The 26263-nt window shown below is 45.5% G+C and overlaps 1 protein-coding gene across 5 annotated transcripts in view; it reads right to left on the reverse strand.

The window, feature by feature from the left end:
* The window catches only part of Trpc3 (transient receptor potential cation channel, subfamily C, member 3), a 77660-nt gene extending 53678 nt beyond the window's left edge, over positions 1-23982 (reverse strand). For 2 of the 5 annotated variants that reach the window (XM_008760941.4, XM_039103014.2), the window contains exon 1: positions 12384-12734. In XM_008760941.4, the coding sequence (XP_008759163.1) occupies positions 12384-12562 (179 nt within the window). In that variant the 5' untranslated portion in view covers positions 12563-12734. Of the gene's footprint in view, positions 1-12383; positions 12737-23691 lie in introns of those variants that run through there. The other 3 variants (XM_039103015.2, NM_001415005.1, XM_063282439.1) reach the window with 3 other exon arrangements.
* Between the last annotated feature and the right edge of the window lie 2281 nt (positions 23983-26263).

Here is a 26263-nt window from a genome sequence, read left to right on the forward strand (position 1 = left end):
GGAACACATCCCAGTACCTGAGGAGAAGAGAGACTTGCTAAGTAACTGTGCGATGGAGCTACCTGTCTTCCCATGTGACCTAAGGCTCCCAGGACAGCTATCCATCTTGTTATTCTGGAACACTCCAATCAAACCAGCATTTATAATGCATATCTCAAAGTACCAGTTAGGCTGGGAAACCTCAAAGTCATCTATTGCCCAAGATTTGATCCTGCTAGTCAAAGTCCTGCTATTTCCCTTCAGGAATGTCCCCATGCTCAATCTGTCTCTCCATCCTTGGCTGCGCCACCCTCCCAACTTTATCAAATTACTACTGGGTTACCTCAGAGGCTTTGTGAGGGAAGAGGAGGCAAAGCGAGTCATCCTGACTGGGCACCTGAGAGGCATGCTTGGTTTCCAAGGTACTATCATACTTAATTCTCCCCAACAATGCTATGAAGCAAACTTGTTTTCATTGCCTCATAAATATGAAAATTGACTTAAAAAATTCCCAAGGTCACATATCCAGTCAAGTGCAGGTTTGGGGACCAGTGGAGTCTATTCTCTTTGGTGTTCCCTGGGGACCCCAATCCTCTTTACACCTGTAGTCACTCCCAGGATGGCGTCCTTTGCAGACAACTGGTTTATCAAGCCAATTTTCACAGTCTTCTTCTGACTTAGTATTCCTTTAACTAAACTTCAGGAATGTCCACAGCTCTCTGTCCCTGCCTAGCCAACCTTGCTTTCAAATCTACCCTTCTCCATCCTTACACAACCCCTCTTTCTCCTACACTAGCTATGCTATTTTCTAAAGACGTGCTAAGATACTTTTTTTTTTAAATTTTGTATTTCCAAATGCAATGCAGGGCTTTTGCCCTTGTTGAGTGAGTGCCTTTCCTGCTTACAGGACAGTGAGTGTGTTACACAGGAAAAGATCAAGGGAACACTCTGGGTTTAAAAGAAAAAGTAGGATTTATGAGAGGAATTTGGGGAAAGAGAAGGTGTTCTTGGCTGAATCTGCTCAGCTCCCTTATCTATGCATTCCGCAGGACCCTCACCACAGAATGACCTCCTCACACGGACTGGGCAGTTCTCCCACTGCCACAGCAGAGAAGAGCAAAGGGACTGGCAGGAATGACAAGCGACATATGGATTCAGGAGGGTCAGGGTGGGTGGGGAAGGTTCCTCCCAGATTCTGAGGAGAGGGTGGTGCCCAGTGGGAGCTTTCTCCTGCCACTTCTGACTACCATGTGGTATTCGCTGTAAGATGAGAGCCAGGGAGCCTGCATCAAAACCAGGATGATGCGCCAAGAGTGCTGGACCACTGGCGCAGAGATGGAGGATTCTGTGGATGCCAGGACATCAGCTACATTTCAACCGAGAGGAAGCACTTTTTTCCTTACAGCCACTGATAAGAAACACCCAAGCTCAGAACGTGGCCCAGAGACCAGAAAGAGTCAAAGGATATCAACACTCACAACAGCTTCTTGACACTGGACATCACAGCCCATCGCCACGATAGCAGCCAACCAGCAAGAGAAGATGCTTCCTTTAACAAATTGGAGGGCATAGCTTTCATCTGTCTAAGGATATCTGGCAGGGGTCCCCAGAGAAAGAAAAGCCCGCCCCCGGTGTCCACACAAGAGCAGGGGAAGAGATATCTTCCAGGAGTATTGAAAATCATCCAAAGAACACTTTTGCTATAGCATCAAACAGCTAAATGAGGCCAGCTTTGCAGCAATCTTCCACACTTGCTCACAGGTGGGGCACAGAAGGGCCATGCAGGTTTGAACCTCTCCAGAGACTGGGAGGAGACTCAGGAAGTAAAAGCACTTATGCTCTGGCTCAGAAAACAGAAAGACACTGCCCTAGTTGGCCAAATTCCTGTGTGATATAGAGCAGAGCTCTCCCTGTCAGCTCTTGTAACTGCTTAACTGCTTAATTAACTTAATTGCTTGATTTATTGATTAATTCACTTGCTGAATAAATATCTGTTTAGTAAGCAACAAAAACAAAACAACCTTAAAACTAATTTACACCATATGTTGGATATTGGGTTATTTTGTCTCTTGTATTCATCTGGTTGAAGATGCAAGGCAAAAAGCTATGCTCATCTAAGCTGTTCAGTGATTTCTTGACTCTGCCATACCAGGTTCTAGAATGTTCCTCCTGTGGTTGCTTCCATCCCTAAACATCTTCATTCTGTCATTTATCAATTTAGATCCTTTCTTCTGCCACGGTCCAGCTCACATTGTGTCTTGAGGTCGAGGGTGGAGCTTCTCTGACCAGCAAGATTCTGTTCATTCTGAGCTATGAAGTCTTTGACCCTTTCTACAATTCCTTGCCCATCCAAGCCTGAACCTCTATAATCCGGATAACTTCTTAAACTGAGATGGTTTTATTTTCTTCCTTGATTTTTGTCTCCTGGATCATTCTCCTGGGTGGCACATGTGTCCTTGTGTTTGATAGAGTGTGTTTGACACATATTTTCAACTTCTTATGTCTTCTCTAAAGGCCTAGAATGGTCTGGTCAATCTTCAACACTAGATAATGTTCAACAATCAACACAAAAGCACCTCATGAAGCAGCCGCCATGTTATTTTGTGGCACTGAAGACAGTGGCGTGGGAAGCTGCAGGCTCTGGCAAAGGAACTAAAAACCAGCAATGAAATGTCAAGAAACAGATCACCTGTAGTCCTCCTAGCAAGCAGTACCCGTCCATCGATTGCACTGCTGGAATATCTAACACACTTCCCCTCCAGCATGCCTACATACACATGGAAGAAAGAGCTCGGCAGTGCTACCCCAAACCTGTATCTCTTCATGAATGTGATCATGGAGGGGAAGAAGTTCAGCAGAGCCACTCCTGAGTGTGTCAGTCCCAGTCCATGTGAATCTACAAGTACCTACCGAGCACACATCACACACCACAGCCCATCAACCTTGTCATAACCAGACTAATAATAGAAGATTCTTCATGTCACAAAGAAAAGGGCGTAGTTTTCATCTACAGAGATTTGCATGTGGTGTTGGAGAGGTGGCTTAGCAGGTAAAGGCGCTTGCTGACAAGTGGACAAGTTTCGGGTCTCTGGGCCCAGGTGGTAAAGGAAGAGAACTGGCTCTGGGGAGTTGTTTTCTCACCTCCATAGCCCCTCCCCCCAATACATAAATGTTACAAAAAGATCCCCAGGCTACAAAATTAAGATGTAGAGATTTCCACACTTACCAGGCCTGGAAGATAGCTGTTGGGTCTCTATAGTGGAGGGTCCTCAAGTTTCTGCTGGTCTGAATTACATCAGTCTTTTTTGACATGGTCTTACTGTGTAACCCTGGCAGGCCTAGAAATCAGGCCTAGAAGCTATAGACCCACCTGCCTGTAGCTCCCAAGCACTGGGATTAAAGGTGCATACACCAGACCTGGTCCACATTCAGAATTAGTAGTGTAGAATTAGCCTGTTAGGTGTATGTTAACTGTAAAGGACAGGAAGCTATTGGAAAGTGGAGGGGAAGCTCAGGTCTCCTGCCTCCACTTCCCCTTCATCTTCTGAAAGCATGATGCTACTCATCCAGACTCTTAGCAGCTAAAGCTAGACAGAGCGAAAGGAAACTGAGCAGTCTGCTGTCCCCTCCAAAGCCCATAGAGAACAAAGGGGGATGCTCCAGCCATTTCTTGCCTGACTGTTGGGGGAGAGTTCTCATGCTCATGAGAATGTCAGGCAACACATTCTAGAACGTATATATCTGTTTCCTGCAATGCATTTGTGCCTGAGGCCATTAAACCAACTTTTTTTAATACTGTGTGTCTGTCCATTTTCACGCCTGTCTCAAAGACTCAGTAACTTCCTGCAGAGCACGGACTGCCCCTTTGCCCTTGTGTGTGGCTGTCACACACCACGGAGAGTGCCTGCTGAATAGAGGTGCACACATGGTGCAGATACTAATTGCTGTGTCTGAGGACTCAAGGGACAGAGAGTTTCCCCTCAGATCAAAGATTGCCCTTAGTCATCTATGACAGTATATACAGGCAATGTAGCCTTTCAGTAAGAGGGATATAATGAATATGTTCATGAAAATTAATAATCGGTCATTAAAGTCACATAAACAACCACTCTCTCGCCCAACTTTTCAGTTACAGATTTCTGCTTCATTACATCTGGTCCTTAGTTAGCTCAGAAGTGTTTGCAAGTTAGATGCCTTTGATTTTGATCTTACATAAAGCATGTCTTACTAGGAAAGTCCGAGGGTAAACAGGGGACATATCATAACATTAATGATTTCTAATGATTAATAATTTAGACTTCCTTATAAAATAAATTTATTTTCAGGACAGACTCAAGGTGATAAAGGGAACATTCTTATGGATTCAGTACAAATGGATAGAAATAGAGACAAAATGAACTCAAACGACAAAAATCTACTGACTTAAGAGAATCTCATATTTAGCTACTCAAATATTAATCATCACTGATTAATTCTGCATAGTCTCTTATTTCATGAGAAGCAGAGAGAGCTGGGTTACTCTCATGAACATCATCCATGTCTAAAGCCCGAAGCCTGGTGTTCCCGGATGTCTATTCTAGTCTAACTCATCAGCCTGCACCCTGTGCTTCATCAGAGAACTCAAATCGCCGTCTTTATTTGATGAAAATACATCTAGAGATGCAAAATTTGAGTAAAAAAAATCATTGAGGTCAAGGTCTTAACAGGATATACATTGGTGGGCATTTAAAAATCATTAAAAACCCCCCTAGTACCAAGTATCTGTTACGCTTAATGTTTGAATGCAGAGGGTGGAAGAGGATTCTTTAGATATTTTGTTTGTTGGTTTGTTTTGTTTTTGAGACATGGTATTTCCTATGTACCCCAGCTTCAAGCTCAGTCACTCTCCTGCCTCAACCTCCTGAATGCTGGAATCATAGGTAAAAGTCACTATGCCAAGCTTAGTTTTCTCTTAATAGGAGACTTTCTAACTAGATAGCTGTAGTTAAACATCCCTGACCTAGATGCTAAATTAAAGGCCGAGTATTACAAGAGGCCTAATTATTCTCCTAATGTCACCGTCACTTTCCTTCTGTACAAGTGTGAGGTTAGTCAGCCCCAGTCCACGCCTCAGCCCCTCTGTGGAAGGCCAGACTCCCTGGTGTTCACCCTGCAGACACTGGTTGGACCCCCCCGCTTAGAGTAATAACATCATATGCTAAGGGAAATATGAGGTTGGTTGAGAAGCCAGGGGCTTCTCTTCAGATGCCTGTGCAGGCCTCACCCCACCCCCACAAGGTGATTAAGCTCCCTGAAGAGCCAGGATGGTGTAGGAGTTCTGCCAACAGTTTTCCTCCCCCAGTACACCTCCCGTGGTGTTTTATTGTCTAATTGTAAACTGGGGTTACGGTTTATGGGAAAGCTTGATGGCTAAGAATAACTTTAATGATGAGAGGAGAGAATGAAACACTTGATCTCCCATTACAAGGATGGAAATCCCTACATCCCCGTCCTCAAAGGATGGGCAGAGAGGGACAGGGGGCCACCACCTCTGTGGTATAGGGGTAAGTATTGGCAGTAACTCTTGGAGAGGTTCTCCTCACTCGTTTTCCTGACTGCGGTCCTCCTATTACCTCACAAGCGTTCCTAAGTTGATCTACCCTCAGCAGCTGAGTTGCAACGATGACTTAATTGGATCTCATAAATGAGTTAATACTAATTAATGGTTTCCTATGCTGTTCTTCCCTGGAGTAAATTTATTTAAAAATGCCTTTGAGAAAGAGATAAATCTGTTAACTAAAGGAGGCCACAGTACAAACAGCACAGCCTGGGGACCTATTTCAGATGACTGGGGACTGCATTGACTTAGATATCTAGTTATAGCTTCAGTTTTGTGACAGAAGGCAAGGGCCATGGCTTCCATCTCAAACATGAGTTTCCTTTCCAGAACATTCTGTGTTGTGTAGTCCTGAGATGGTGGAGAGGGGATTTGGGGGTCTTATTCCACTGTGACAACGGCTATTTACCTCAGCAGTCAGGACTGTGAGTGTTATTCCTTCAGCCTCAGTTCTGTTTTAAATAATACCACCACCGTGCAAATAAACAGGACAGCCATATACCACCACCGTGCAAATAAATAGGACAGCCATGGGGATGTTCGGTTCCAAGTGAAGGAGTAAAGGAGGTTCTTATTCCCCTCTCTCCAAAATTCCTCTGTAATCAGGAGAACAAACAATGGTAAGGAAAACCAATAAAAAAACAAGAGACATTTGCAACCCCAAGCCAAGATCTGTGGAGATGGTAAGGAGAAAGCTCGTGACTTAGAGGGAAAGGAGGTTTCTGGACAGAGCAAGGCCAGGTGGGTCTGCTCTGTCCACTGGCAGAGACAGTCTGGAAGTTTAGGAAATTAAAAATCAGGCTACATCATAAAGCGAGTGACTTGTTAAAGTCTAGGTAAGGAGTAGGTAGAAGTGCTCCCTTAGACCCTGAATCCCAAAAGAATCAGATGACAACCCTTCCACTCTTCTATAAAAGAGAGAATATGGCCGCTCTAGAGACACAGAAACAGACACACTAGATGTGGGTTTTCCAGAGCAGATATCAACCGACAGGAATTTTGGCCCATCTCTACAACAGTAACAGGAGTTTACAATTTTCTAGTCCTCCTCCAAACCCTAAGAAATATTTTAAAAATTACACCCCTAAATAAGGAAAATATGCTACAAAAAGGAACATGCCTAAAAATAAAAAGAAGAAAGGAACATGTCTAAGAAAAGAGGCCTTAAAAATAAATGTTATTTTGTTTGTTTGTTTGTTTGTTTGTTTAAAGCAACTAGTTAGGCCTTGAGGATGGAGCTTGGCGCAAATGCATGTCCTTAGCATGCATGGGGCCCTCAGTTTCTTCCCCAGACCCTGTGCATGGGATTTCTTATGAAGAATAATGTGAAAGATAAGCGTGGGAAGGTAGAAGAGAAGAGGTAGAAAAACTAGATTGGTCTTGGGAATCTAATGTTAAAATCATCAGAATTCTCAAAAAAAATAGAGAAAGAAGATTGAAAAGAGCGATTAAGAAACACGGCAAGGCACCCAATTAGACAAGATGGATGAAGCAAAGAAGTGTAGGCCGACAGGAGACTGGATGTAGATCTCTCCTGAGAGACACAGCCAGAGTACAGCAAATACAGAGGCGAATGCCAGCAGCAAACCACTGAACTGAGAACAGGACTCCCATTGAAGGAATCAGAGAAAGGACTGGAAGAGCTTGAAGGGGCTTGAGACCCCATATGAACAACAATGCCAAGCAACCAGAGCTTCCAGGGACTAAGCCACTACCCAAAGGCTATGCATGGACTGACCCTGGGCTCCAACCTCATAGGTAGCAATGAATATCCTAGTCAAGAGCACCAGTGGAAGGGGAAGCCCTTGGTCCTGCCAAGACTGAACCCCCAGTGAACGTGATTGTTGGGGGGAGGGCGGTAATGGGGGGAGGATGGGGAGGGGAACACCCATAAAGAAGGGGGAGGGGGAGGGTTAGGGGGATGTTGGCCTGAAAACCGGGAAAGGGAATAACATTCGAAATGTAAATAAGAATTACTCAAGTTAAAAAAAAAAAAGAAAGAAACACGGCAAGTACAAAAGAACCATTTCAGAAAGTAGTGCAAGAAAATATCCCAGAACAAAGGGACACCAACTCCAGGTCAAGGCTCTCACCAAGTATTCTGTTCCAGCAGTGAAAACAGCCCCCTCCCCCAAAGCACAGCCTCAGAAGAGACTGGGTAAAAGGAAGGTTCCAAAAGCTTCCTAAGGAAAGAAAAGCTTAAAGGCCTCATGCAAAGTCTGAGAAAGCTAGAAGGGATCTTTTCAGGAACACATTCTGTAGAAGACTCAGCGAAAGAACCAAAACCAAATGTGACAAAGAGTTATTTCAAGAAAACTATGTGATTATAAAAGAAATGTAGTGGTATTAGACTATTTGTTAGCTCTAAGTAACGTGGCAGCATGGTTAAATAATGAAGACCTAAAGATGTTGGCCAGAAATTGTAACAAATCATGTTGTGGAAGATGAGGGGAGAATAAGAGGTGTGTGTGAGCAAATTCGCAAGATTTCTGATGGTCCCCCAATGATATGTGTGTCAGAGTGTCACACATGAAGAAGCAGGAAAGTGTGGTGGGGAAACTGGACAGGAGAAGATGAGGGCTGACAGGGACCAGGTGGGGTCTGCTTCTCATAAAAGCATTTAGTGTTCTCACATCCAAAGCTGTGTTTGTCTGTTACTTTGACACTGTATAAAAATAATTTGAAACAAACTAACAAAATGAAAACTCTGTATCTCACATGATGAAACTGTGCCTCTGGGGCATGAATCTGATGATCTAATGAAAAGTGTCAAATTACTAAGGATCTCAAGTTCTGTGCCACTTTGTTCTTTAACTTGAAAATTAAGCAAGGAATTTTCCTCACAAGGAAACCTGCCTTTTCCTGTATAACACCAGTCAGATTTTTTCTGCCGGTCTAGAGAGATTCAACAGTCACTTGAGAACTGAGTTTTCCTCCAGAGGTGGAAAGGAGGTGTTACTTACAATCTGATACCTAAACACATCCATATGATAGGTCCTTATCCCAGAGCCAAACCAACCCCCAGAAACCTGCATCCAACTAGACAGCTTGGGCTAGGAAGCACTGTGTCCTCAGACCACCCTTTCAGACAGCTGAGCATCAACAGCTGACTGTGCCTTGCTTAGTAACTTTTGGAAATTATGTTGCTGTGTATGCTGATGTCCTCATTTGTCAATGACAGTGACAAACCCTGTTCTATGGAGCTGTGATTCAACCACAGTATACATAAACAGAAATGGTTGTTTTCATTATAACTACCGTTTGGCACAGAGCTCTCTTTTCTAGAAGTCTGCCTCTGTTAAACAAAGCTTTCTGGGAATTGCCATACCTTTGCCAGTGTCCTTCCCACACCCCAGGACTGACCTGCCTTTCCAGTAGACTCACAAATGTCTATTGTCTTGAGTTTTTGCCACGATTCTGTCAATTTTCCATTTTCCTGGAATTCTCTAGGCAGCCCAGGGTTAGGACCACCCTGCCCTCGCTCCTCTCCCCCTTCATTTCCATCAAAACACTTTCTTCTCAGGGATCCCTCTGTTTCTCTTGAATGGTCCTTTGGACAATCTAGTGTGAGCATAGAACTCCTCAACAATTCCGCCAGACAGCAAAGCCTCGCCTTCTCTCGAGTTCCAGCCTGGAACTCCATCTCTTGGAGGAGACCATAACGAGAATCACCCCACAACTCAGAATTTTCTCACAGCCCCTTCCCTCTCAATGATGGCTTCAATAGTCCTAGTTAGAATGCCCCGACTCCCCTAATTCAGCTTCTTTCAAAAACTAGTCATGCAGTGCACACTAAAAAACAAACAACCCAACCCCGTAGATTTTGTTTGTATGTTCTCTCTCCCAGTCTCCTTCTATCTCCAGCTCAGCCCTGACAGCTACCACAGCCTCCTAATGTGTTCCTTCCTGCATATTCTGTCAACTTCCATGCATGCTACAGAGTGACTTTGATCACAGTGCTTCTGCTTTTAAACAACCAAAGGCTCTCTGCTGTCATACCTTGACACATAAGACCTCTCTCATTAATGCCCAGAAGCAAAATGCCTCCAAACCCCACTTCTCTCCTTCTCACACCCTATGCTCCAACCAGACTCAGTGGACTCCTTCTGGAAACATCGCTGACATTTTGAGGGAAGGAGCCTGAAATAATTAGCTTTGTCTCATCCTAAGAATCCTTCCAGCCCATGTTGGTTTCTTTATAAACAAATAACCTTGTCTCCTGTTGTACTTGGATCTTCACTTTTTTTTGAGTAATACTCATGTTCTTCAGATTGATGGCATCATTGTCTGCGCCCAGCATCTCTATCACTCTCCCTCACAGAGGGAGGCTTTGTCCCTCATCTTTGGGGGTTGTTGTATCATACCTGCACTGTGCACAAGTCCCCCAGAGCTCTCGAGAACACACTTCTAGACCTTCCCATATTTATAGACTGTAAGTATAAGATATACTTAATACTTGAAAACTTCCTGAATGAAGTTCTCTCTGATGGTGCCATTCGGTCCCAGTCTGCAAGCAATGAGATAGAACTGCTTTGAGTCAACGGCTCAGTCAAGAGCTATCAAAGGATGGAGACATCTCACACTCGACCTATCAGAGGGCGTTCTTCCCTCTTCAGCCTATTCAGATTCCCAAGGGAAAGTCTGGAACACGGACCAAACACATAAGCCACAGTGTGTGTGTGTGTGTGTGTGTGTGTGTGTGTGTGTGTGTGTGTGTGTGTGTGTGTGTGGTGTGTGTGTGTGTATGTGTATGTATGTATGTATGTTTGTTTGTTTGTGTGTGTGTGTGTGGTGTGTGTGTGTATGTGTATGTATGTATGTATGTATGTTTGTTTGTTTGTGTGTGGTATGTGTGGTGTGTGTTTGTGTGTACATTTGTGCATGCACTTGTGTGTGTGTGTGTTATTCTGTTACTAAACGACAAGAGCAGTTAGGATTGGATTAGGAGAGGAAGAAATCTTCAGGGAAGAGGGAAATACAGTAATGACATACATTCAATACATAGGGGGAAAACTAGGGAAGGAAGAGAAGCAGAGGAGAGGACTGCACAGGAGAGTAGTGGGAGAGGGAGGATGATAAAGAAGGTAAGATGCTTTGAGGAAACCAGTTATAAGGAAACGAATTACTTGTATGCTAACCTACAACATCAACAACAGGACTTGAAAAGGTCCTGTTCTTAGGATTCTATTGAGTATTAAGCTCAGCTGTGCCACTGTGCTTACTGAATGTGACCCTGGGGTGGCTCTGCTACGTTGTCCGCTGGCTGGCTTTGCTACTCTGGCTCCAAGGCTGTCCGGCTCAACTTTAAACAGTGATGCAGAGGCATCCTGGCTTTACTCTGCTCAACACTATAGGAGGGACGGAACTCTTCTGATGTCACCAGTGTCATGCAAATGGGGAGAGTGTTAAGTTCTCTTAACCTTTAAAATTAACGAACACACACTTGTTGCCTGGTGTAAAGTCAGCAGATGTGGTGATCTCGGCAATCGGGTAGTGAGCCTCCGGTGGAACCCACTCACGGACTTTGTGTAACTGACTTCAAACTTCAGAAGGGAGAGCCATAATTCCGAATCCGCCCTACTTCCACAGATAATTAAGTTCCCCATATACCAGTTATTTAAGGTAATAGAATTCCGTAAAAATCAAGAAGCTATACAAGCTCATAAACCCCAACTTCTGGGGTTTGTGGAAACATAAGGAAAAAGTAGATAATATTCCGAAACTTTGGAGGGTGGAAGTGAGCAGACAGGGATGTAATCCCAAAGGATGAGCCTTCTCTCTATTTCCTGGACCATTTCTATGGTATGCTCTTTCACCAGTTACTGACTTCCTCCCAGAGGCGTAGCTGATTTTAAATCAGGACCCTTCCTGAATGATCTGCTCCCTGTCACTCATTGCTGTTTAGGTTCCGGTCCCTACCAGCTGGTTAAATCCAGCCTGGCCTGGCCTCCACCATCCAACCTCCCCAAACCGCGGACCCGGCAAGCGGACAGACTTCTGGCAGCAGGCGGCGCTGCAGAGCCTGTCCCCCGACAGGAAAGCCACCTGCCCTCTGGCAGAGGAGCCACGACTGACACCAGGGTTCCCACGCCTGAACCCCTTCCACTCAAACACTCTTCCCGCATGTGCAGCGCTCCGCCGAGGAGAGTAGAGCAGCGCCCTCTGCATCTTTGCCTCTGGAAGCTGGCCGGGCGCTGTATTGTTGGAATGAACAGGTTCTTTTCTCAATCATTTGCTTGTTAACTACTACTTTTGCAGAGAGGAAAAGAGAAGCAAGCAGAGATGTGGCGAAGGAAAAAGTCAGAACTGGAGGGAAGGAGGGGCAGGGGAGTCACTAGCTCTGAGCTTTCTGGGACCCCATAGCCCAAGTTGACCCTAAGTGACTGTGAGAGCCGCTGCCCTGGGGTTTGGATGTGAGCACGCACGTGAGGGACGCCTTCGTCCGACTCTGCACTCCGCACCGCGCTGTGCCACGCCGAGCTCCGCTCCCTGTCCTCCACCCTGGCAAGCCGGAGAGGCGCAGAGCAGCGGCGGGTCCTGTGCACACAGTCACAGCCCACGACCTCCCAGCAGCTCCCGGTTCGAGTCCGGAGATCCTAGCCCTGGTGGCCTCGCTATCTCTCCCCGAGCCCCGCCGTCGGTGATGGTCCGCGGGCAGTGCGTGCTCATGAGCCCGGCTGGGCCCGGCTCAGCAGGACCCGGGTGCGGAGCCTGAATCCTCCTGGGAAGAGGAGAGCCGCCGCGCTTAGCTGGTCCCGATCCCGGTCCCGGTCCCACCCACCCCGCTCGGCCGCGCTCCGGTACTCACGCGTCGGGCCCCGGGGACGGCGGCGCGCGCGGGCAGGGCGGCTCCAGCCCGCCGTTGACGCCCCTCCAGCCCCGGCGGCGGCGCTGCGGCTCGGCTCCCTCGGCCTCGCCATCCTCCTCCTCCGGCGCGGGCAAGGTCACCCTCGCGGGCTCCCGGCACTTCTTGACCTTGGTGGACATAGCGGCCGAGCTCCTTGCCGCCCGCAGTCAGCAGCCCAGCCGCTCTGAGTCAAGCACCCGGGCCGCGGCGCCGGGGCCGCCCGGGCCGAGCGCGCGACCTGCAGCGGAGCTCGGGGTCCGCGGCCGCGATGCCGGCTGTGCGTGGTCTGCCGGTCCGACAGCATCGCGGCGAGACGGCGCGGTTTCCCTGCGAGGAGAGGGAGGAGGGAGGAGGGAGGAGGGAGGAGGGAGGAGGGATGGGAGGAGGGGAGACCAGTCCCTCGCAGACAGCGCTGCGCAGGAATCAGACAGACCAGCAGGTGGGGAGCTGAGAAACAGCAGAAACTTCTCTCCACCCTCCTTTCCTCCTTTTTACCAGAGATCCAGACCCCTCTTGCATCTGTAGACACAAGTGTACTAGCGAAGGGAAAGGAATCCTCCACTTGTTAGTTTTTTGTTTTTTGTTTTTTTAATGCATGCTCAGCTATTCAGATCACCAAAGCAAAGCCTTGCCTGTTCCTTGTTGTCTGGCTTAGCAGAATCCACGGGGGGGGGGGGGGGGGAGTTTAAGTGCGGTTCCTGGGTCCCTGTGCCTCACAGCGGGTCAATTTCTAAAGGTGTGGGAGGCTAATTCGAGCTCTGTATTTTTCAAGAAGCATTTTCGAGGGAGAAAATTGTAGTTGTTTTTTTTTTCTTTTTCTTTCTTTCTTTTTTTGTTCGGAGCTGGGGACCGAACCCAGGGCCTTGTGCTTGCTAGGCAAGTGCTCTACCACTGAGCTAAATCCCCAACCCCTGTTTTTTTGTTTTTTGAGACAAGGTCTCACTCTGTGGCCCAGGATGGTATGGAAGTCAGTATCTGGCACAAGCTGGTCCACACCATGCCTCACAGCAATCCTTTGGTCCCAGCCTCCCTAAATTACAGCGGCAGGTGCACATATGTGTGCTGGGGTCTGTGAGGTCAGAGGTTAAATTCTGGTATCCTTCCATAGGGTCATCTACCTTGGTTTTTGAAACAGAATCTCTCACATAGACCTCAGACTTCTGGATTAGGACAGGCTTGGTTGAGGGTCAGGAAGCCACAAATCTGTTTATCTCTACCTCCCCAGCTTGTGCCACCACAGCAGACTTTAAAGAGGGTGTGGGGACTGGAAACACCCTCTCCCCCACACACAATGATTTTTAAAACTTAAAGGAATGCACTTTAAAATTCAAGGCTGTTCAAATTTCTGGGATGATGAATGGGAATTTTTGGGACCAGAGAATCCTAGGTATCTTGTTATTTTAACCATATTTGTTTGTTCGGGAAGCTGGGAATGGAACCCAAGCCACATGCCTGTATGCCTCCATCTCTGAGTTATTCACCAGCATGGATGCCTCTTACAGATGTGGGTGCTAACAGCTTAGACAGACTGAGTGGATTGCCCCCAGGTAAGCAGGTACCAGGGAAGCTCCCCTCAGACCCAGAGTATTCAAGACGTTCTGTTACTTCAGTCACTTCAGTCGGGCAGATGGCATCTACAATGTATCCTGGAAGAATGACAGAAATAGTTTCTTCACTTCTAACACTATTTAGTGGCTGCTGTGCTTCGTGGAGAAACAGTTCTTTCTGAACTCAAGACACAAACGTACAGAACTGTGGATCCCTTTCAATTACCTCTTCAAAAGCACACAAAGCAGCCTGGATTCCTTGCACTGGCAGTAAGCAAGCGTATGTTTAAGGAAGCAATGGCACTTAGTTTGACCTCTGCTTCAGGAAGATGGAAATGAAGGAATCCCTTCATGTGTTGCCTTCATGTGAAAGTGTTAATTTCCCCGGTTGAGTTACCAGATCCCCTTTGATTCCGTCTTTGAAGGACTTCAAAGCCGACTGTCCTGTGCACTTCAGTGGGCTACTTCCAGCCAGGCTCTCCAGGTCCTCCTGGCTTCTGTAGTCTACCTCTTCCCTAAGATGGAGATTTTGTTCAAAGCAAGTCTGATCATGGCTTTTCTCCATTAAAACAAACAACCACTGGTGACTCCCGCTTTCATTTTAAAAATCCAAATTTGGCATGCAAGCCTTCTGTGATCTGACCCTAGCTCTTCAGCCTCTCCTCCTGCTCTGCATAAGGGACATATCTGTATGTAACTCCTATACCATCCAGTATTGGGGGTCACTTTCCCATTTCCCTGTCTCTGTGTCATTTACCTACACTCAACTGTCTTATCATTTATCCACCTTCCTTTCTCCCCTAAAGAGCCAGAGAGAGAGGTGGCCTCTAGTCTGACGGTCTCTGGTGTCCATCTGGAGTCCCCAGAGATCCAGGAGATCCTGAGTGTCTTCTGTGTATGAGATCCAATCACTTGGAGTTAACTCCTTATGTGCTGGTCTCCTGTTTGAAGTTTGAATTCCTTCTTGGTTTTGCTATTTGAAACCCCATCTTCTGTCTTTAACTGAGTCCATTGTGCACCGAATGAAGACAGAACATGTTGAATGAATTGACAAGTTCACAGGCTCCTAAAATTTACACATCAAATTTATGACCTGGTTTTCTAAGGCTCTGGAGATGCAGGAGTCCCCAGCATTGGTTTACAGGGTCTACCATAGCAGCATTTCAAAGACTGAGGGGCCTAAACAAACAAAATGTATTGTCTCTTATTTCAGGGGCTGGAAGTCTGAGTTCTAAGTGTGAGCAGAGTTAACATCTTCTGTGTCCTCTCTTCTTGGCTTGTGGGGGGGTGAGATGGGGGAGGTCTTTGCCCTGTATCCTCACATGTCCGTCCCTCTGGCCTGTCTACTGTTCTCCTCTTCTTATAGAGACCTCATTCAGATTAGGGATCAAAATAAATGCTACCACATTTTAGCTTCTTTCTATCTTTGAAAAACCATCTCTACTGTCATATTCTGAGATCCTGGGGATTAGGGCTTGAACATGTGAGCTTGGGGCACAGACACAGTTTAGCCTGTGATATATGCTGACTCTTGTGGGCCAAGGGACCTATTCTACCAGGGGCTAATAATCCTGTCTTTGACAGAGGCGTCTCATATAGCCCAGCCTGGCCTCCAACTTGACATTGATTTTCTGACCCTTGTACTTCAACCTAATGAGTACTGTGATTGAGAGTGGGTGCCACCGTAGCTGGATTAGGAGGTGACTGGAACCAAACCCATGGCTTGGTGCAGGTTTAAGCAAGCATAGCCTAACTGAGCTTCATTCTCAGTCAGTCTGCCATTTTTTAAGTCTTAGGAGGTCTGGCCTTTGACTTAAAGAAAACTCAAGGAGAGGAGAATTCAAAGAAAACAGGTCCTAGAAAAGAGGAAATGAGCCAGCTTTGTCCTGCTCCTTTTATCTGCAGAAGAGGGTCTTCTCTGCACTGTGAGTGCTGTCGGCTGCCCAGAAATTTTGTAAAGTACAGATTTGCCAGAGGTGCATTCAAAACTTGTTACTTCTTTGAGGAACCAAAAATCAACATTCAAAACCTGCAGAATTTTCACATAGAGGCTTAGCCACTGAGGAATAAGTGAAACATAACTTTAATGCTAATTTCAAATAAACTAGTGATTTAAGAAAATGGTAGCAGATGATGGTTCCCAAGTTTATGGCATGATTTCTAAGAACATTTTGTACTTCTCCCCACCCTCTTTATGAGTAGAGCAAACAGATTCATTAAGGAAAAGTATAAAAGAACTACTGAGAGTTGGGAGGACGCCAAGGGCAGAACATCTTATACTTAAGATCTGTGCTAGGGCATGAAAGTGGGCAAGTTTCACAGCCCCATGGGGACAAAGAAGTATAGGCAACTAATGATTGCCGGGAGAGAGAGAGAGAGAGAGAGAGAGAGAGAGAGAGTGAGTTAACCTCTCCCAGGGATGAGCTCCCTTACTGATTGATACAAAGTGTTAGGGTTGAACCCATGTACACACGAACTACAGAAACTGACTCAGGGGGTAGTATTTCTATAGTTATGCATATAAATATAAGTTGTAAGTATATATATTGTAAGTATATATAAAATGTATAATGTAAATATGTATTTAAATAATAAAATCAAAGGAAAAGAGTCTGTCGATTGGAGAGGGGTGGCAAATGAGTTGGAGGGAAGAAAGGGGAGGGAGAACGTGAGGTAACTCTGTCTTAGTTAAAATGTATATATTTTAACTAAGAGAGTTTTAAATCTCTGTGGAAGTCTTCCATTCCTTTTCCCCAACCCAACTCTTTCTTTGCATGGTTGTCTATAGCAACACATCTGAGTGAAAACACTCTAACAGTTACTTCATGGTACCACACCACAAAGGTCAGATCTGGCAATTTCACCAAGAAAAGGGGATTGAAGCCACGGATAAGGTTTCAAACACACATGTCTTTCTACATTCATAAGAATAAAAGTCTCACTAATTGACCTTTCTTTTCATTCTTTTTCTTTCAAGTAACTTCACATCACTACTTTTTAAAAAGGTATTTTGGTTTTTTGTTTTCAATTTTAATTCATTTTTGTGTGTATGTGTGTTTTATGCCACCTGCTAATCAGGCAGCTGCCAAGGCTGAGTACCTCTGCCCCTGATTGCTCCAACTTCTTGGGAGTCTGTATTTTTTATTTTTGCAAAGTGGGGAAGTCAGGACTTGAGGGGGGCAATATAGTCTTGGGATTCTTTACTGAGAGTATAGATAAGGCTCCCCTCCTTGCCCAGCCCCCAGAAAGGTATAGCTATGTATGGGGAGAGCAATGTCAGTACCAGCCACCTACCCTGGGCATAGCTCAGCACTCTCGCACTGGACTCCTCAACAGCCAGGACCTGGTACATCATGTCTCATGCCACCCTGTAGCTTGTTTTACAGTTATGTTTGTGAACAGGATCTCCTGGAGCTCAGGTTGGCGTCACACTCACTGTGGAATCAAGGACGACGCTGAACACCTGACTCTCCTGCCCATGCTTCTTAAACAGTGGGTTATTTGCAAGTGCAATCAGGTATGGCTTTAAAACAACAAAAACCAGGCTGTGTATGGTAGCACCTATAGGATTTTTTTCCTTTGGTTATTTTATTTATTTACATTTCAAATGTTATCTCTCTTCCCAGTTTCCCCTTCACAAGCCCTCATCCCCTCCTCCACATTACCCTCTATGAGGGTGCTCCCCCACCTGCCCACCCACTCCTGCCTCAGCACCCTAGCATTCCTCTACCCTGGGTCATTGAGCCTCCACAGGACCAAGGGGCTCCCCTCCCCATGATACCAGATAAGGCAATCTTCTGCTACATATCCCCTCTCCCCCATTATGGACTCTGGTTGGTGGTTTAGTCCCTGGAAGCTTTGGGGGGTCTGGTTGGTTGATATTATTGTTCTTCCTATGGGGTTGCAAACTCCTTCAGCTCCTTCAGTTCTTGCCCTAACTTCTCATTTGGGGTCCCCGTGGGCTCAGTCCAATGTTTGACTGAGTATATCCACATCTGCATTGGTCTGGCTCTAGCAGAGCCTCTCAGGGGACAGCTATATCGGGCTCCTATCAGTTAGCACTTCTTGGCATCAGCAGTAGTGTCCACAGACTGGGGAAAGATCTTTACCAATCCTACATCTGATAGAAGACTAACATCCAAAATATACAAAGAAGTCAAGAAATTAGACTCCAGAGAACCAAATAACCTTATTAAAAGTGGGGTACAGAGCTAAACAGAGAATTCTCAACTGAGGAATCTCAAATGGCTGAGAAGCACTTAAATGTTCAACATCCTTAGTCATCAGGGAAATGCAAACCAAAACAACTCTGAAAATTCTACCTCACACCAGTCAGAATGGCTAAGATAAAAAACTCAGGCAACAGCAGATGCTGGAGAGGACGTGGAGAAAGAGGAACACTCCTCCATTGTTGGTGGGATTGCAAACTGGTACAACCACTCTGGAAATCAGTCTGGTGGTTCCTCAGAAAATTGGACAGTACTACCTGAGGACCCAGCTACAGCACTCCTGGGCATATACCCAAAAGATGCCCCAACATATAACAAGGACACATGCCCCCCTATGTTCATAGCAGCCTTGTTTATAATAGCCAGAAGCTGGAAACAAGCACCTGTATTTTATCCGAAAATTTGGGAAGCTGAGGCAGGTGGATCTTTGAGGCCAGCTTGGTCTACAGAGGAAGTTCCAGGCAAGCCAGGAGTAGTAAAATGTTGTTTCAAAAAATATTTACTCCCCCCCCCTTTTTTTTTAACTTATGCCTCAGTACAGCTGGGAACTACATGAGAAGCCATTGTGCATGCTAGGCAGGTGCTTTCTGACTGAGCTTCAGCCCCAGCTCCATTTCCATTTGTATCACTGTCCACTTGTCTGTTGTCCGCACTAGGTTCTAAGTCCTTGAAGGCCAAGGAGACCCAGGAAGTCAGTCATGTCCTGTTTGACCGTATTGCACTGGGGCAATCATAAAGATGCCGCAGGTAAGTGTTCAAAAATGGTGACAAACACCCACGGGAATGGCAGATACTTGATCAATGCCTGTGAAGACATCTAGACGTGAGGAGCAGGGAGAAGCTGTCCTTTCCTGATGAGGGCAAGGCAGCATGGTGCCAACTACAGGTGGTATCTGAAAATGGGGCAGACTCCTCTCCAGGGTGTGCCTCTGACTCTTCCTCTCCATCTCTGGTAACCACTTTCCCTGATGTCATCTTACTCGAATCTTCCCACAGAGTTTCCTCGCAGGTCGACTCTGTCCCACAGAAGCTTCGCATTTCCCAGTGGCCTCTGCAGCCCCTTAGTGCAGGCCATTCTCAGCGGTGAAAGGGAAGACATCTTCACAGATACTCACACATATAAATGCCTAAAGGGTTTACATTTTTCAAAAGTTGCAGTGAACCTTTGCAGGGTAGAAATCCTAGCTATGTCATAAAGAAAGGAGAGGGTCATCCACTTTATGTGCAGAGCTCCTCCGGTCCTCATCTGTCTGGCTGATGCTGCGGCTGGGAGCTTTGATCCATGTGCCACCATCTGAGTGTTCCCTCATTAGCTTACAAGCAAGGGGGGATCCATAACTGTGGAGCATTACTGAATTTTATACCTAAAAAAAACTCCACTGCTCTCCACAGAGCGGAATGTACAAGAATAAATGAAGCTCATAGAGGCTGTCCCACACGGCTAGGCCCATCATTAATCCATCTCTACACACCCAAGGGCTCTTCCACACACTTACTAATACATTCTTTACATTGTGAAACCAGCGCTCAAAGTGTGAAACCAGGGGAACCAGTGCTTCCCCTCCTCGTAAGATGGGTGTCACTGATGATCTGAAGTGTTCCAATGGAAAGCCACTCACTCAGCCCGGCGTTCCAAAGCTATTGTGCTTGGAGATGTGAGGAAAAGTGGGTAAAGCCCTATCGTTCGAGTTTCTTGACTGCATTCGGTGTGAACATTCGGAGAGCAAGTCTTGCCAGGCTTTATTTTGGGAAAGGTTAAAAACAACTCCATTTTATCCTAACCCCTGCGATCCCTGCCGACCTTCTCCCAAAAGCTATTTAAAGATACGTTCCTCAAAGTTATATCTGTCCTTCCTTGAGGGCAAGTGAGCCTTCCGATCCCTTACACCCAGGGAACTGGCAGAGGCAGATCCTGTAAGTCACCTGTTGGGAGGAGAGGCTGTGAAGACAGATGGGCTTAGTCTTATCAGTCCTATTAAATAGTCATTTAGCTTAGTCAAGCCCAGTGCTCCCAATATCAGAAATCCCACTTAGAAGTCCAAGTGCGAACTGTTTTTATTACCTAGGCAGCCCCTTGGCACTGCATTCATTCTGTGTCACACATGTCTCTCACAACCCCAAAGAATACAAGCGTGGTCTTAGCCCTCTATTGCTCCGTGATAGGATCTGGTGGCACTGCTGTCTCTATGTGGCCAGACAAGTGATTCAACAGTTACCTTCCTGTGCTTAAAAGCACAGAGTGGCCACTCACTGCAGACACCAGACTGAGCAGTGCAGATTGGGAAGGCAGGTGGAGCCATCCTCACCTAGGATACCGGAGACCAGTGTTTCTTCCCTGCTACTAACGATCTTCCTTCTTTATCTCGTAACTCTTAACTTGAGGGCAAAGTAAAGCAAAGGATAAACAGGACAGAAACAACAACCAAAAAAAAAAAAAAAAGCTTTCTACTTCTCCCTGTATTTACAAGGAATAAATTACGTTAAAGACACCCAATACATTCACACCAGATCTCAGCAGTCCCTTTAATGCCAATTTTATTTAAAAATTAAAGTCACAGGGGCTGGAGAGATGATTGAGAGATTAAGAGCACACAATGTTCTTGAAGAAGACCTGAATTCACTTCCCAAAGCTTCTGTTGTGCAGCCCTTAACTACCTGAAACTCCAGATCCAAGAGACTGAGCTGATGTTCTCGTCTAACATCCAAGGGCCCCCTCGTACATGTGCAACACCCCACCCCCATGTAATTAAAAAGAAAATAAATCGTATTAAAGTCACACATTCACACAACATACAAAGATGTGAGTCAATTGTTAATACTTTAGCTGCGAAATGATGTTGCCTTTAAAGGTTTTAAGGATAAAAGAATGAGAGAAAACAATCAAATACAGAAAATTACAAACTGTGTGAGGCTGAAATGTTTTTAAGGACATTTAGACTATTCACTTGATAGCATTTGAATCTCTCAGTTCATCTGGTTTAATTTCCACACATATACGTCTTCATTTTATAGTATTTTTTAAATGTGACTTTGTTTGACTCTACACATCTTTTTGTAAAAACAGATTGTTTTATGTATGTGAGTACACTGTCACTGTCCTCAGACACACCAGAAGAGGGCATCTGATCCCATTACAGATGGTTGTGAGCCACCATGTGGTTGCTGGGAATTGAACTCAGGACCTCTGGAAGAGCAGACAGTGCTCTTAACCACTGAGCCATCTCTTCAGCCCTCTACATATCTTTTAAAATACATTGTGTTTGGGCCACTTACAGGTCTGAGCAGGTAAAAAAAAAGCACTTCCCACTAAGCTCCACTTGAAATTTAATTAAATTAAATTTAATGCCTGTAATCCACATGTGGAAAGAAAGAACTGAAGGCGTCTCCTGACTCTGCCTGTGACACAGTACATAAACAAACACACAGACAAACAAGTTTACCTTTTAAGCTATGAAATGAATTAAATACTTTCTTAGGAGAGGTTTAGAGATGCCAGGATGAAAATTCTCAGGGCAGCATTCCTGGTAACTCATGGGTAGTTTGTAACTGCCTTTTAAAGGAGTTGTGGTGTCTGTCCTTTGTGAAATTAGTGATTAAGGAAGCCTTAAGTGGTCTATGCTTGCTCCCTGGAAAGCTTGGACCTGCAGTACCACCTGTATGCGTGAGAACCAGGGTCCTCCAACTGGAGGCAGGAGGAGCCAGTCTAGTAAACACTCCAACCCTCACAGAAACTTGTGCTTCCTAATCTCAAGCTTTTTCTACACCTTCATCAGAGATACCATTGTATTTGTGAGTGTGGAGGGAAATGGTGGCCATTACTAAGGATCTGTTACAGTAAACCAGGAAGGAGATAGCTTCTATATTTACACTTGCAATAGATTTATCTTTGCCTACAAAAAAAGGAGAATAGTCTAAATTATAATTGGAAAGTAAAGGTTTTGAATGTTAGCTCAGTGATTCATCCTGGAGAAGGAGCTGCGTCTGGTGGACTCTGGTGACACCAAGGGAAGACCGCAGTTCTGCAGAGCCAGGAACAAGGAAAGCCTTCGGACCCAAGTAATCAAGTGATTCTTATGCACCAAAGCATTTCTTATAAAAACCATAGCAGCCTTGGCAGCAACTAAACCCCTCATTTCTTCAGGGTGTTTTTGTTTGTTTTATGAAGATCCTCCCCCCCATCTCTTTAGCCAGAAGCTTCAGTTCCAACATCCCAAAAGGGAGAGAAGCTTTATAGGCACACAACAGCAAGAAGGTGGCAGGCTCCCAAGCCATAAATGACTCCAATTTTCATGCAAAGTCAGATTAGTGAATCGCAGGTGGATTTTAACCAAAAAAATGCATTGAAGGGCCTCTGCCACCAATAATACCTCATTTAAAATAATCAGCTCATCCTTGGCTAGAAACATTATGCATCCTCTGGCCAAACACATTAAAATCTAGACAGTTCTGGAGATAACTCAGCAACAAGCCAATATCTCGGTGTGATTTGACATGGTAGGAATGATAAAAGTGGGCTGTGAAGAGTGGTGAGGGCTGAAGATTTATGGGTTGGGACAGCCGAAAAGAAAAACAAGAGAGTTTAGATGGAGGAACTTCTTGGGAGAACTTATGAGAAGATTTTATTCATGAATTTAGACCTGCATTCAAAACCATCTTCTATAGATGCAGATTACAGAACGAGTTAAGCAGTGAAAGAAAAACACTACCAAGTACCTGCAGGAATTTAAAAATCCCAAGACAGTAAATGTGGTCAAAATACCTGACAACAGGGTTGGGGATTTAGCTCAGTGGTAGAGTGCTTGCCTAGCAAGCGCAAGGCCCTGGGTTTGGTCCCCAGCTCCGAAGAAAAGAAAAAAAAAAGAAAGAAAAGAAAACCTGACAACAGGAAATCGAAGTCTAGTGTATCATTCTAGAAAGACCTGATCAGAGTCTGTGTGTTCTGCATTCCAGAGTCTGAAACCACCATTGTTTTCATCTTTATCAGAAGCAGCTACAGCAGGAGCAACACCGTCATTACCTACCACTAACACTAAGTCATCCACATCATCATCATCATCATCATCATCATCAACAACAACAACAACAACATCATCATCACAACTGCCATTATCTTCATCACCATCACCACCATCTCCATCACTACCATCACTTGTAGCACCAGACACCATTGCTTACTGTTGAATGTGGATTAGGAGGATGGCCTAGGAATCATCAAACCCAATCACCCAATCACACACCAGTGTGATTGTCTCCTTCCTCTTACCTCTTGACATGCTCAACAATTCCAGACTGTGAACCCATCAAAAGACTAATCATTCATTACACCAGTTCCCTCATGACCAAGTCATCTCTGGAAATAAAACATCATCTTAAACACACCCAAGGGTGCAGGTTCTTTACCCCTTAGGCACCTCTCAGCCCGATCAAATTGACAGTAAGGATTGACCACCCTGCCTTCCACACCCCCACAACCCCGCACCCCGTGTTCCTCACAAAGCATCTGGGTCTCTGCAGTGGTCTCTTCTGGAGCTCGACATCCATTATCAGCAAATCCGCCTTGTCTCCACTCTCTTTTCTGAAAGTGCCTCACACCTTCTTGGTCTTTCTGCTTCAGGCTTCTCCTCCTCTGCCTCCAGCTTTTATGTCAGTGCCCACTGGCCTCACACACTCGTCTCTTCAATGTTAACTCTCTGATGTTAACCGCTGATTCTGTCCCTCTCTTTGTTACGTTGTTGCTCATCTGTTAACTCTCTGATGTTAACGCTGTAACCGCTGACTGTGTCCCTCTCTTTGTTACATTGTTGCTCATCCAGGAAGACCATGTGCAGACACCCCCTGATGTTCACAAATGCAGACGATCTTCCCACCCCCTCAGCTCTGTGTCCTTTCCCTCCACCTCATCTGTGCTGCACCTCAGCCATAGCTTTCTGATCACAGCTTGGGACTGTGACCTTACCACCTCACACGGCCACAGCCATGCTCTCTCCTACCATCCTTCTAGCAATGGCTCCATCTTCCCAGACCCTCCAGTCTGTTGCTTTGCCCTTGGGCTCCACATGATCTTACCCAGATCCAATTCCAAATCACCACAACTGTTTTCTGTGCACAGCTGGGCCCAGAGGAAAACCCAGGATGATATTGCTTTTTCTAATAGTACAGTAGGACCAAGATAGCAAGTGGCCTTATGCTGCCTGGCCTGTGTGACACAGAGGACAAAGTGAAGGGGGATGGGAGTAAGCAGGTTAGCCCTATAGGGTGACAGATAGACATGTACAAACGGGTGTGTGTTCTTTATAGGCAACCCCTATGATTTTACAGAATGGTTTTCCTTTCAGGCATCATCTTTGGAGGATAAAACCTAGTATTTGAGAATTAATTTAAACACGGCTTCACTGTAGGTAATGGGATAAATTGGTGAACACTGTAATGGATTGATGTGACTGTCATGGGGTATTGTGTTTCTTGAATGCCTTTTATTTAAACACCATCCTTGTGGACAGACAGTCTTTATAGCCACCTGAAGCAATAGCTGGGTGCATTTATAGGCAGACTTACTAGAGTTGATTTTTATTTGCTTCTTTTCTGACTATGAAGTACCGGGTAGCCTGGAACTTGCTATGTAGGTCAGGCTGGCTTTGAACTCACAGAGATTCACTTAAAGGCGTTCACCACATGCCTGGTCTGGATTATAGTTTTAAATTCTGAGAACATGGTGATTTTCTTTAGAGCACAAGTCTCAGGTTCCTTGTGAATTTCTCCACCTCATAGCCCAAATTAACCTTATTTCTTTGCCTATTTTCTTAATGATTAATATTTGTTGCTTTGTGGGCCTGCAAAGCTACTCTGGGAATTAGGGATCAGGTCGGCTAAGGCAGATGATGCTGTTGGCTGCCTTCCCCAGCCTTTCTTTATTGGTCATTTGATGTATTACCACCTATAAAATATTTGGTTCACAATATATATTGTTAGCTACTAAAAACGCCTCACCAATGAAAAGGAGCAGAAACAATTAGCCCATGACCTGATTCATTTAATGGAAGATTCTGAGATTTTTCATCTTTTGCTTTGGTGGCAGAATTTCTTTTATTGGATATTTTCTTTATTTACACTTCAAATGTTATCCCCTTTCCCGGTTTCCCTTTCAGAACCCTCTCTCCCCATGAGGGTGCTCTTCCACCCACCCACTCCCTCCCTCTCCCTGCCCTGACATTGCTCTATACTGGGGCATCGAGCCTTCACAGGATCAAAGGTCTCTCCTCCCATTGATGCCCAACTATGCCATCCTCTGCTACATATGCAGTTGGAGACATGGGTCCACTCCCAGTGTATTCTTGGGATGGTGGTTTAGTCCCCAGGAATTCTGGGGTGTCTGGTTGGTTGATATTGTTCTTCCTATGGTGTTGCAAACCCCTTTAGCTCTTTCAGTTCTTTCTCTAACTCCTCCATTGGGGATCCAGTTCTCAGGTCAATGGTTGGCTGTGAGCATTTGCCTCTTATTTGTCAAGCTCTGACAGAGGGTCTCAGGAGACAGCTCTATCAGGCTCCTGTCAGCAAGCACTTCTTGGCATCCGCAATAGTGTCTGGGTGACTGCATGTGGGATGGAACCACACGAGTGGCAGTTTCTGGATGGCCTTTCCTTCAGTTTCTGCTCCACCCTTTGTCTCCATATTTCCTCTGTGGCAGATTTATTAAAAAGCTGATGCTGGCCTGTGACAGATGGCCACAGTCTTGTACTTCACAATTCAAAACCACGAACTGTGTTGCTTGAGCTTGAAAAGCCACCTAGACTTCTGCATATGGCCAAGCTGAGGCTGAAACTCATCAATGATCACGCATTGGAGGACCAAGCGTTTATACGATTTGCCTAGAATGCACTCGTAAGCTTTCTGGAGTCGCCAAAAGTTCTTCCCATACTTCTTGCTAGTAATTCGGTGAGATATGTTAAATTATGTAGATAATAAATGCTAAGTTTTTTGTTTACTCCATCGTGAAGTGATTTAAGACTGTGATTTTCTAGAACAGTGTTACATGCTCAGAAAATAAATCAGTCCGTTGACTAATGCA

The sequence above is a fragment of the Rattus norvegicus genome, chromosome 2 (genome assembly GCF_036323735.1).
Source record: "Rattus norvegicus strain BN/NHsdMcwi chromosome 2, GRCr8, whole genome shotgun sequence".
Taxonomy (NCBI): Eukaryota; Metazoa; Chordata; class Mammalia; order Rodentia; family Muridae; genus Rattus; species Rattus norvegicus.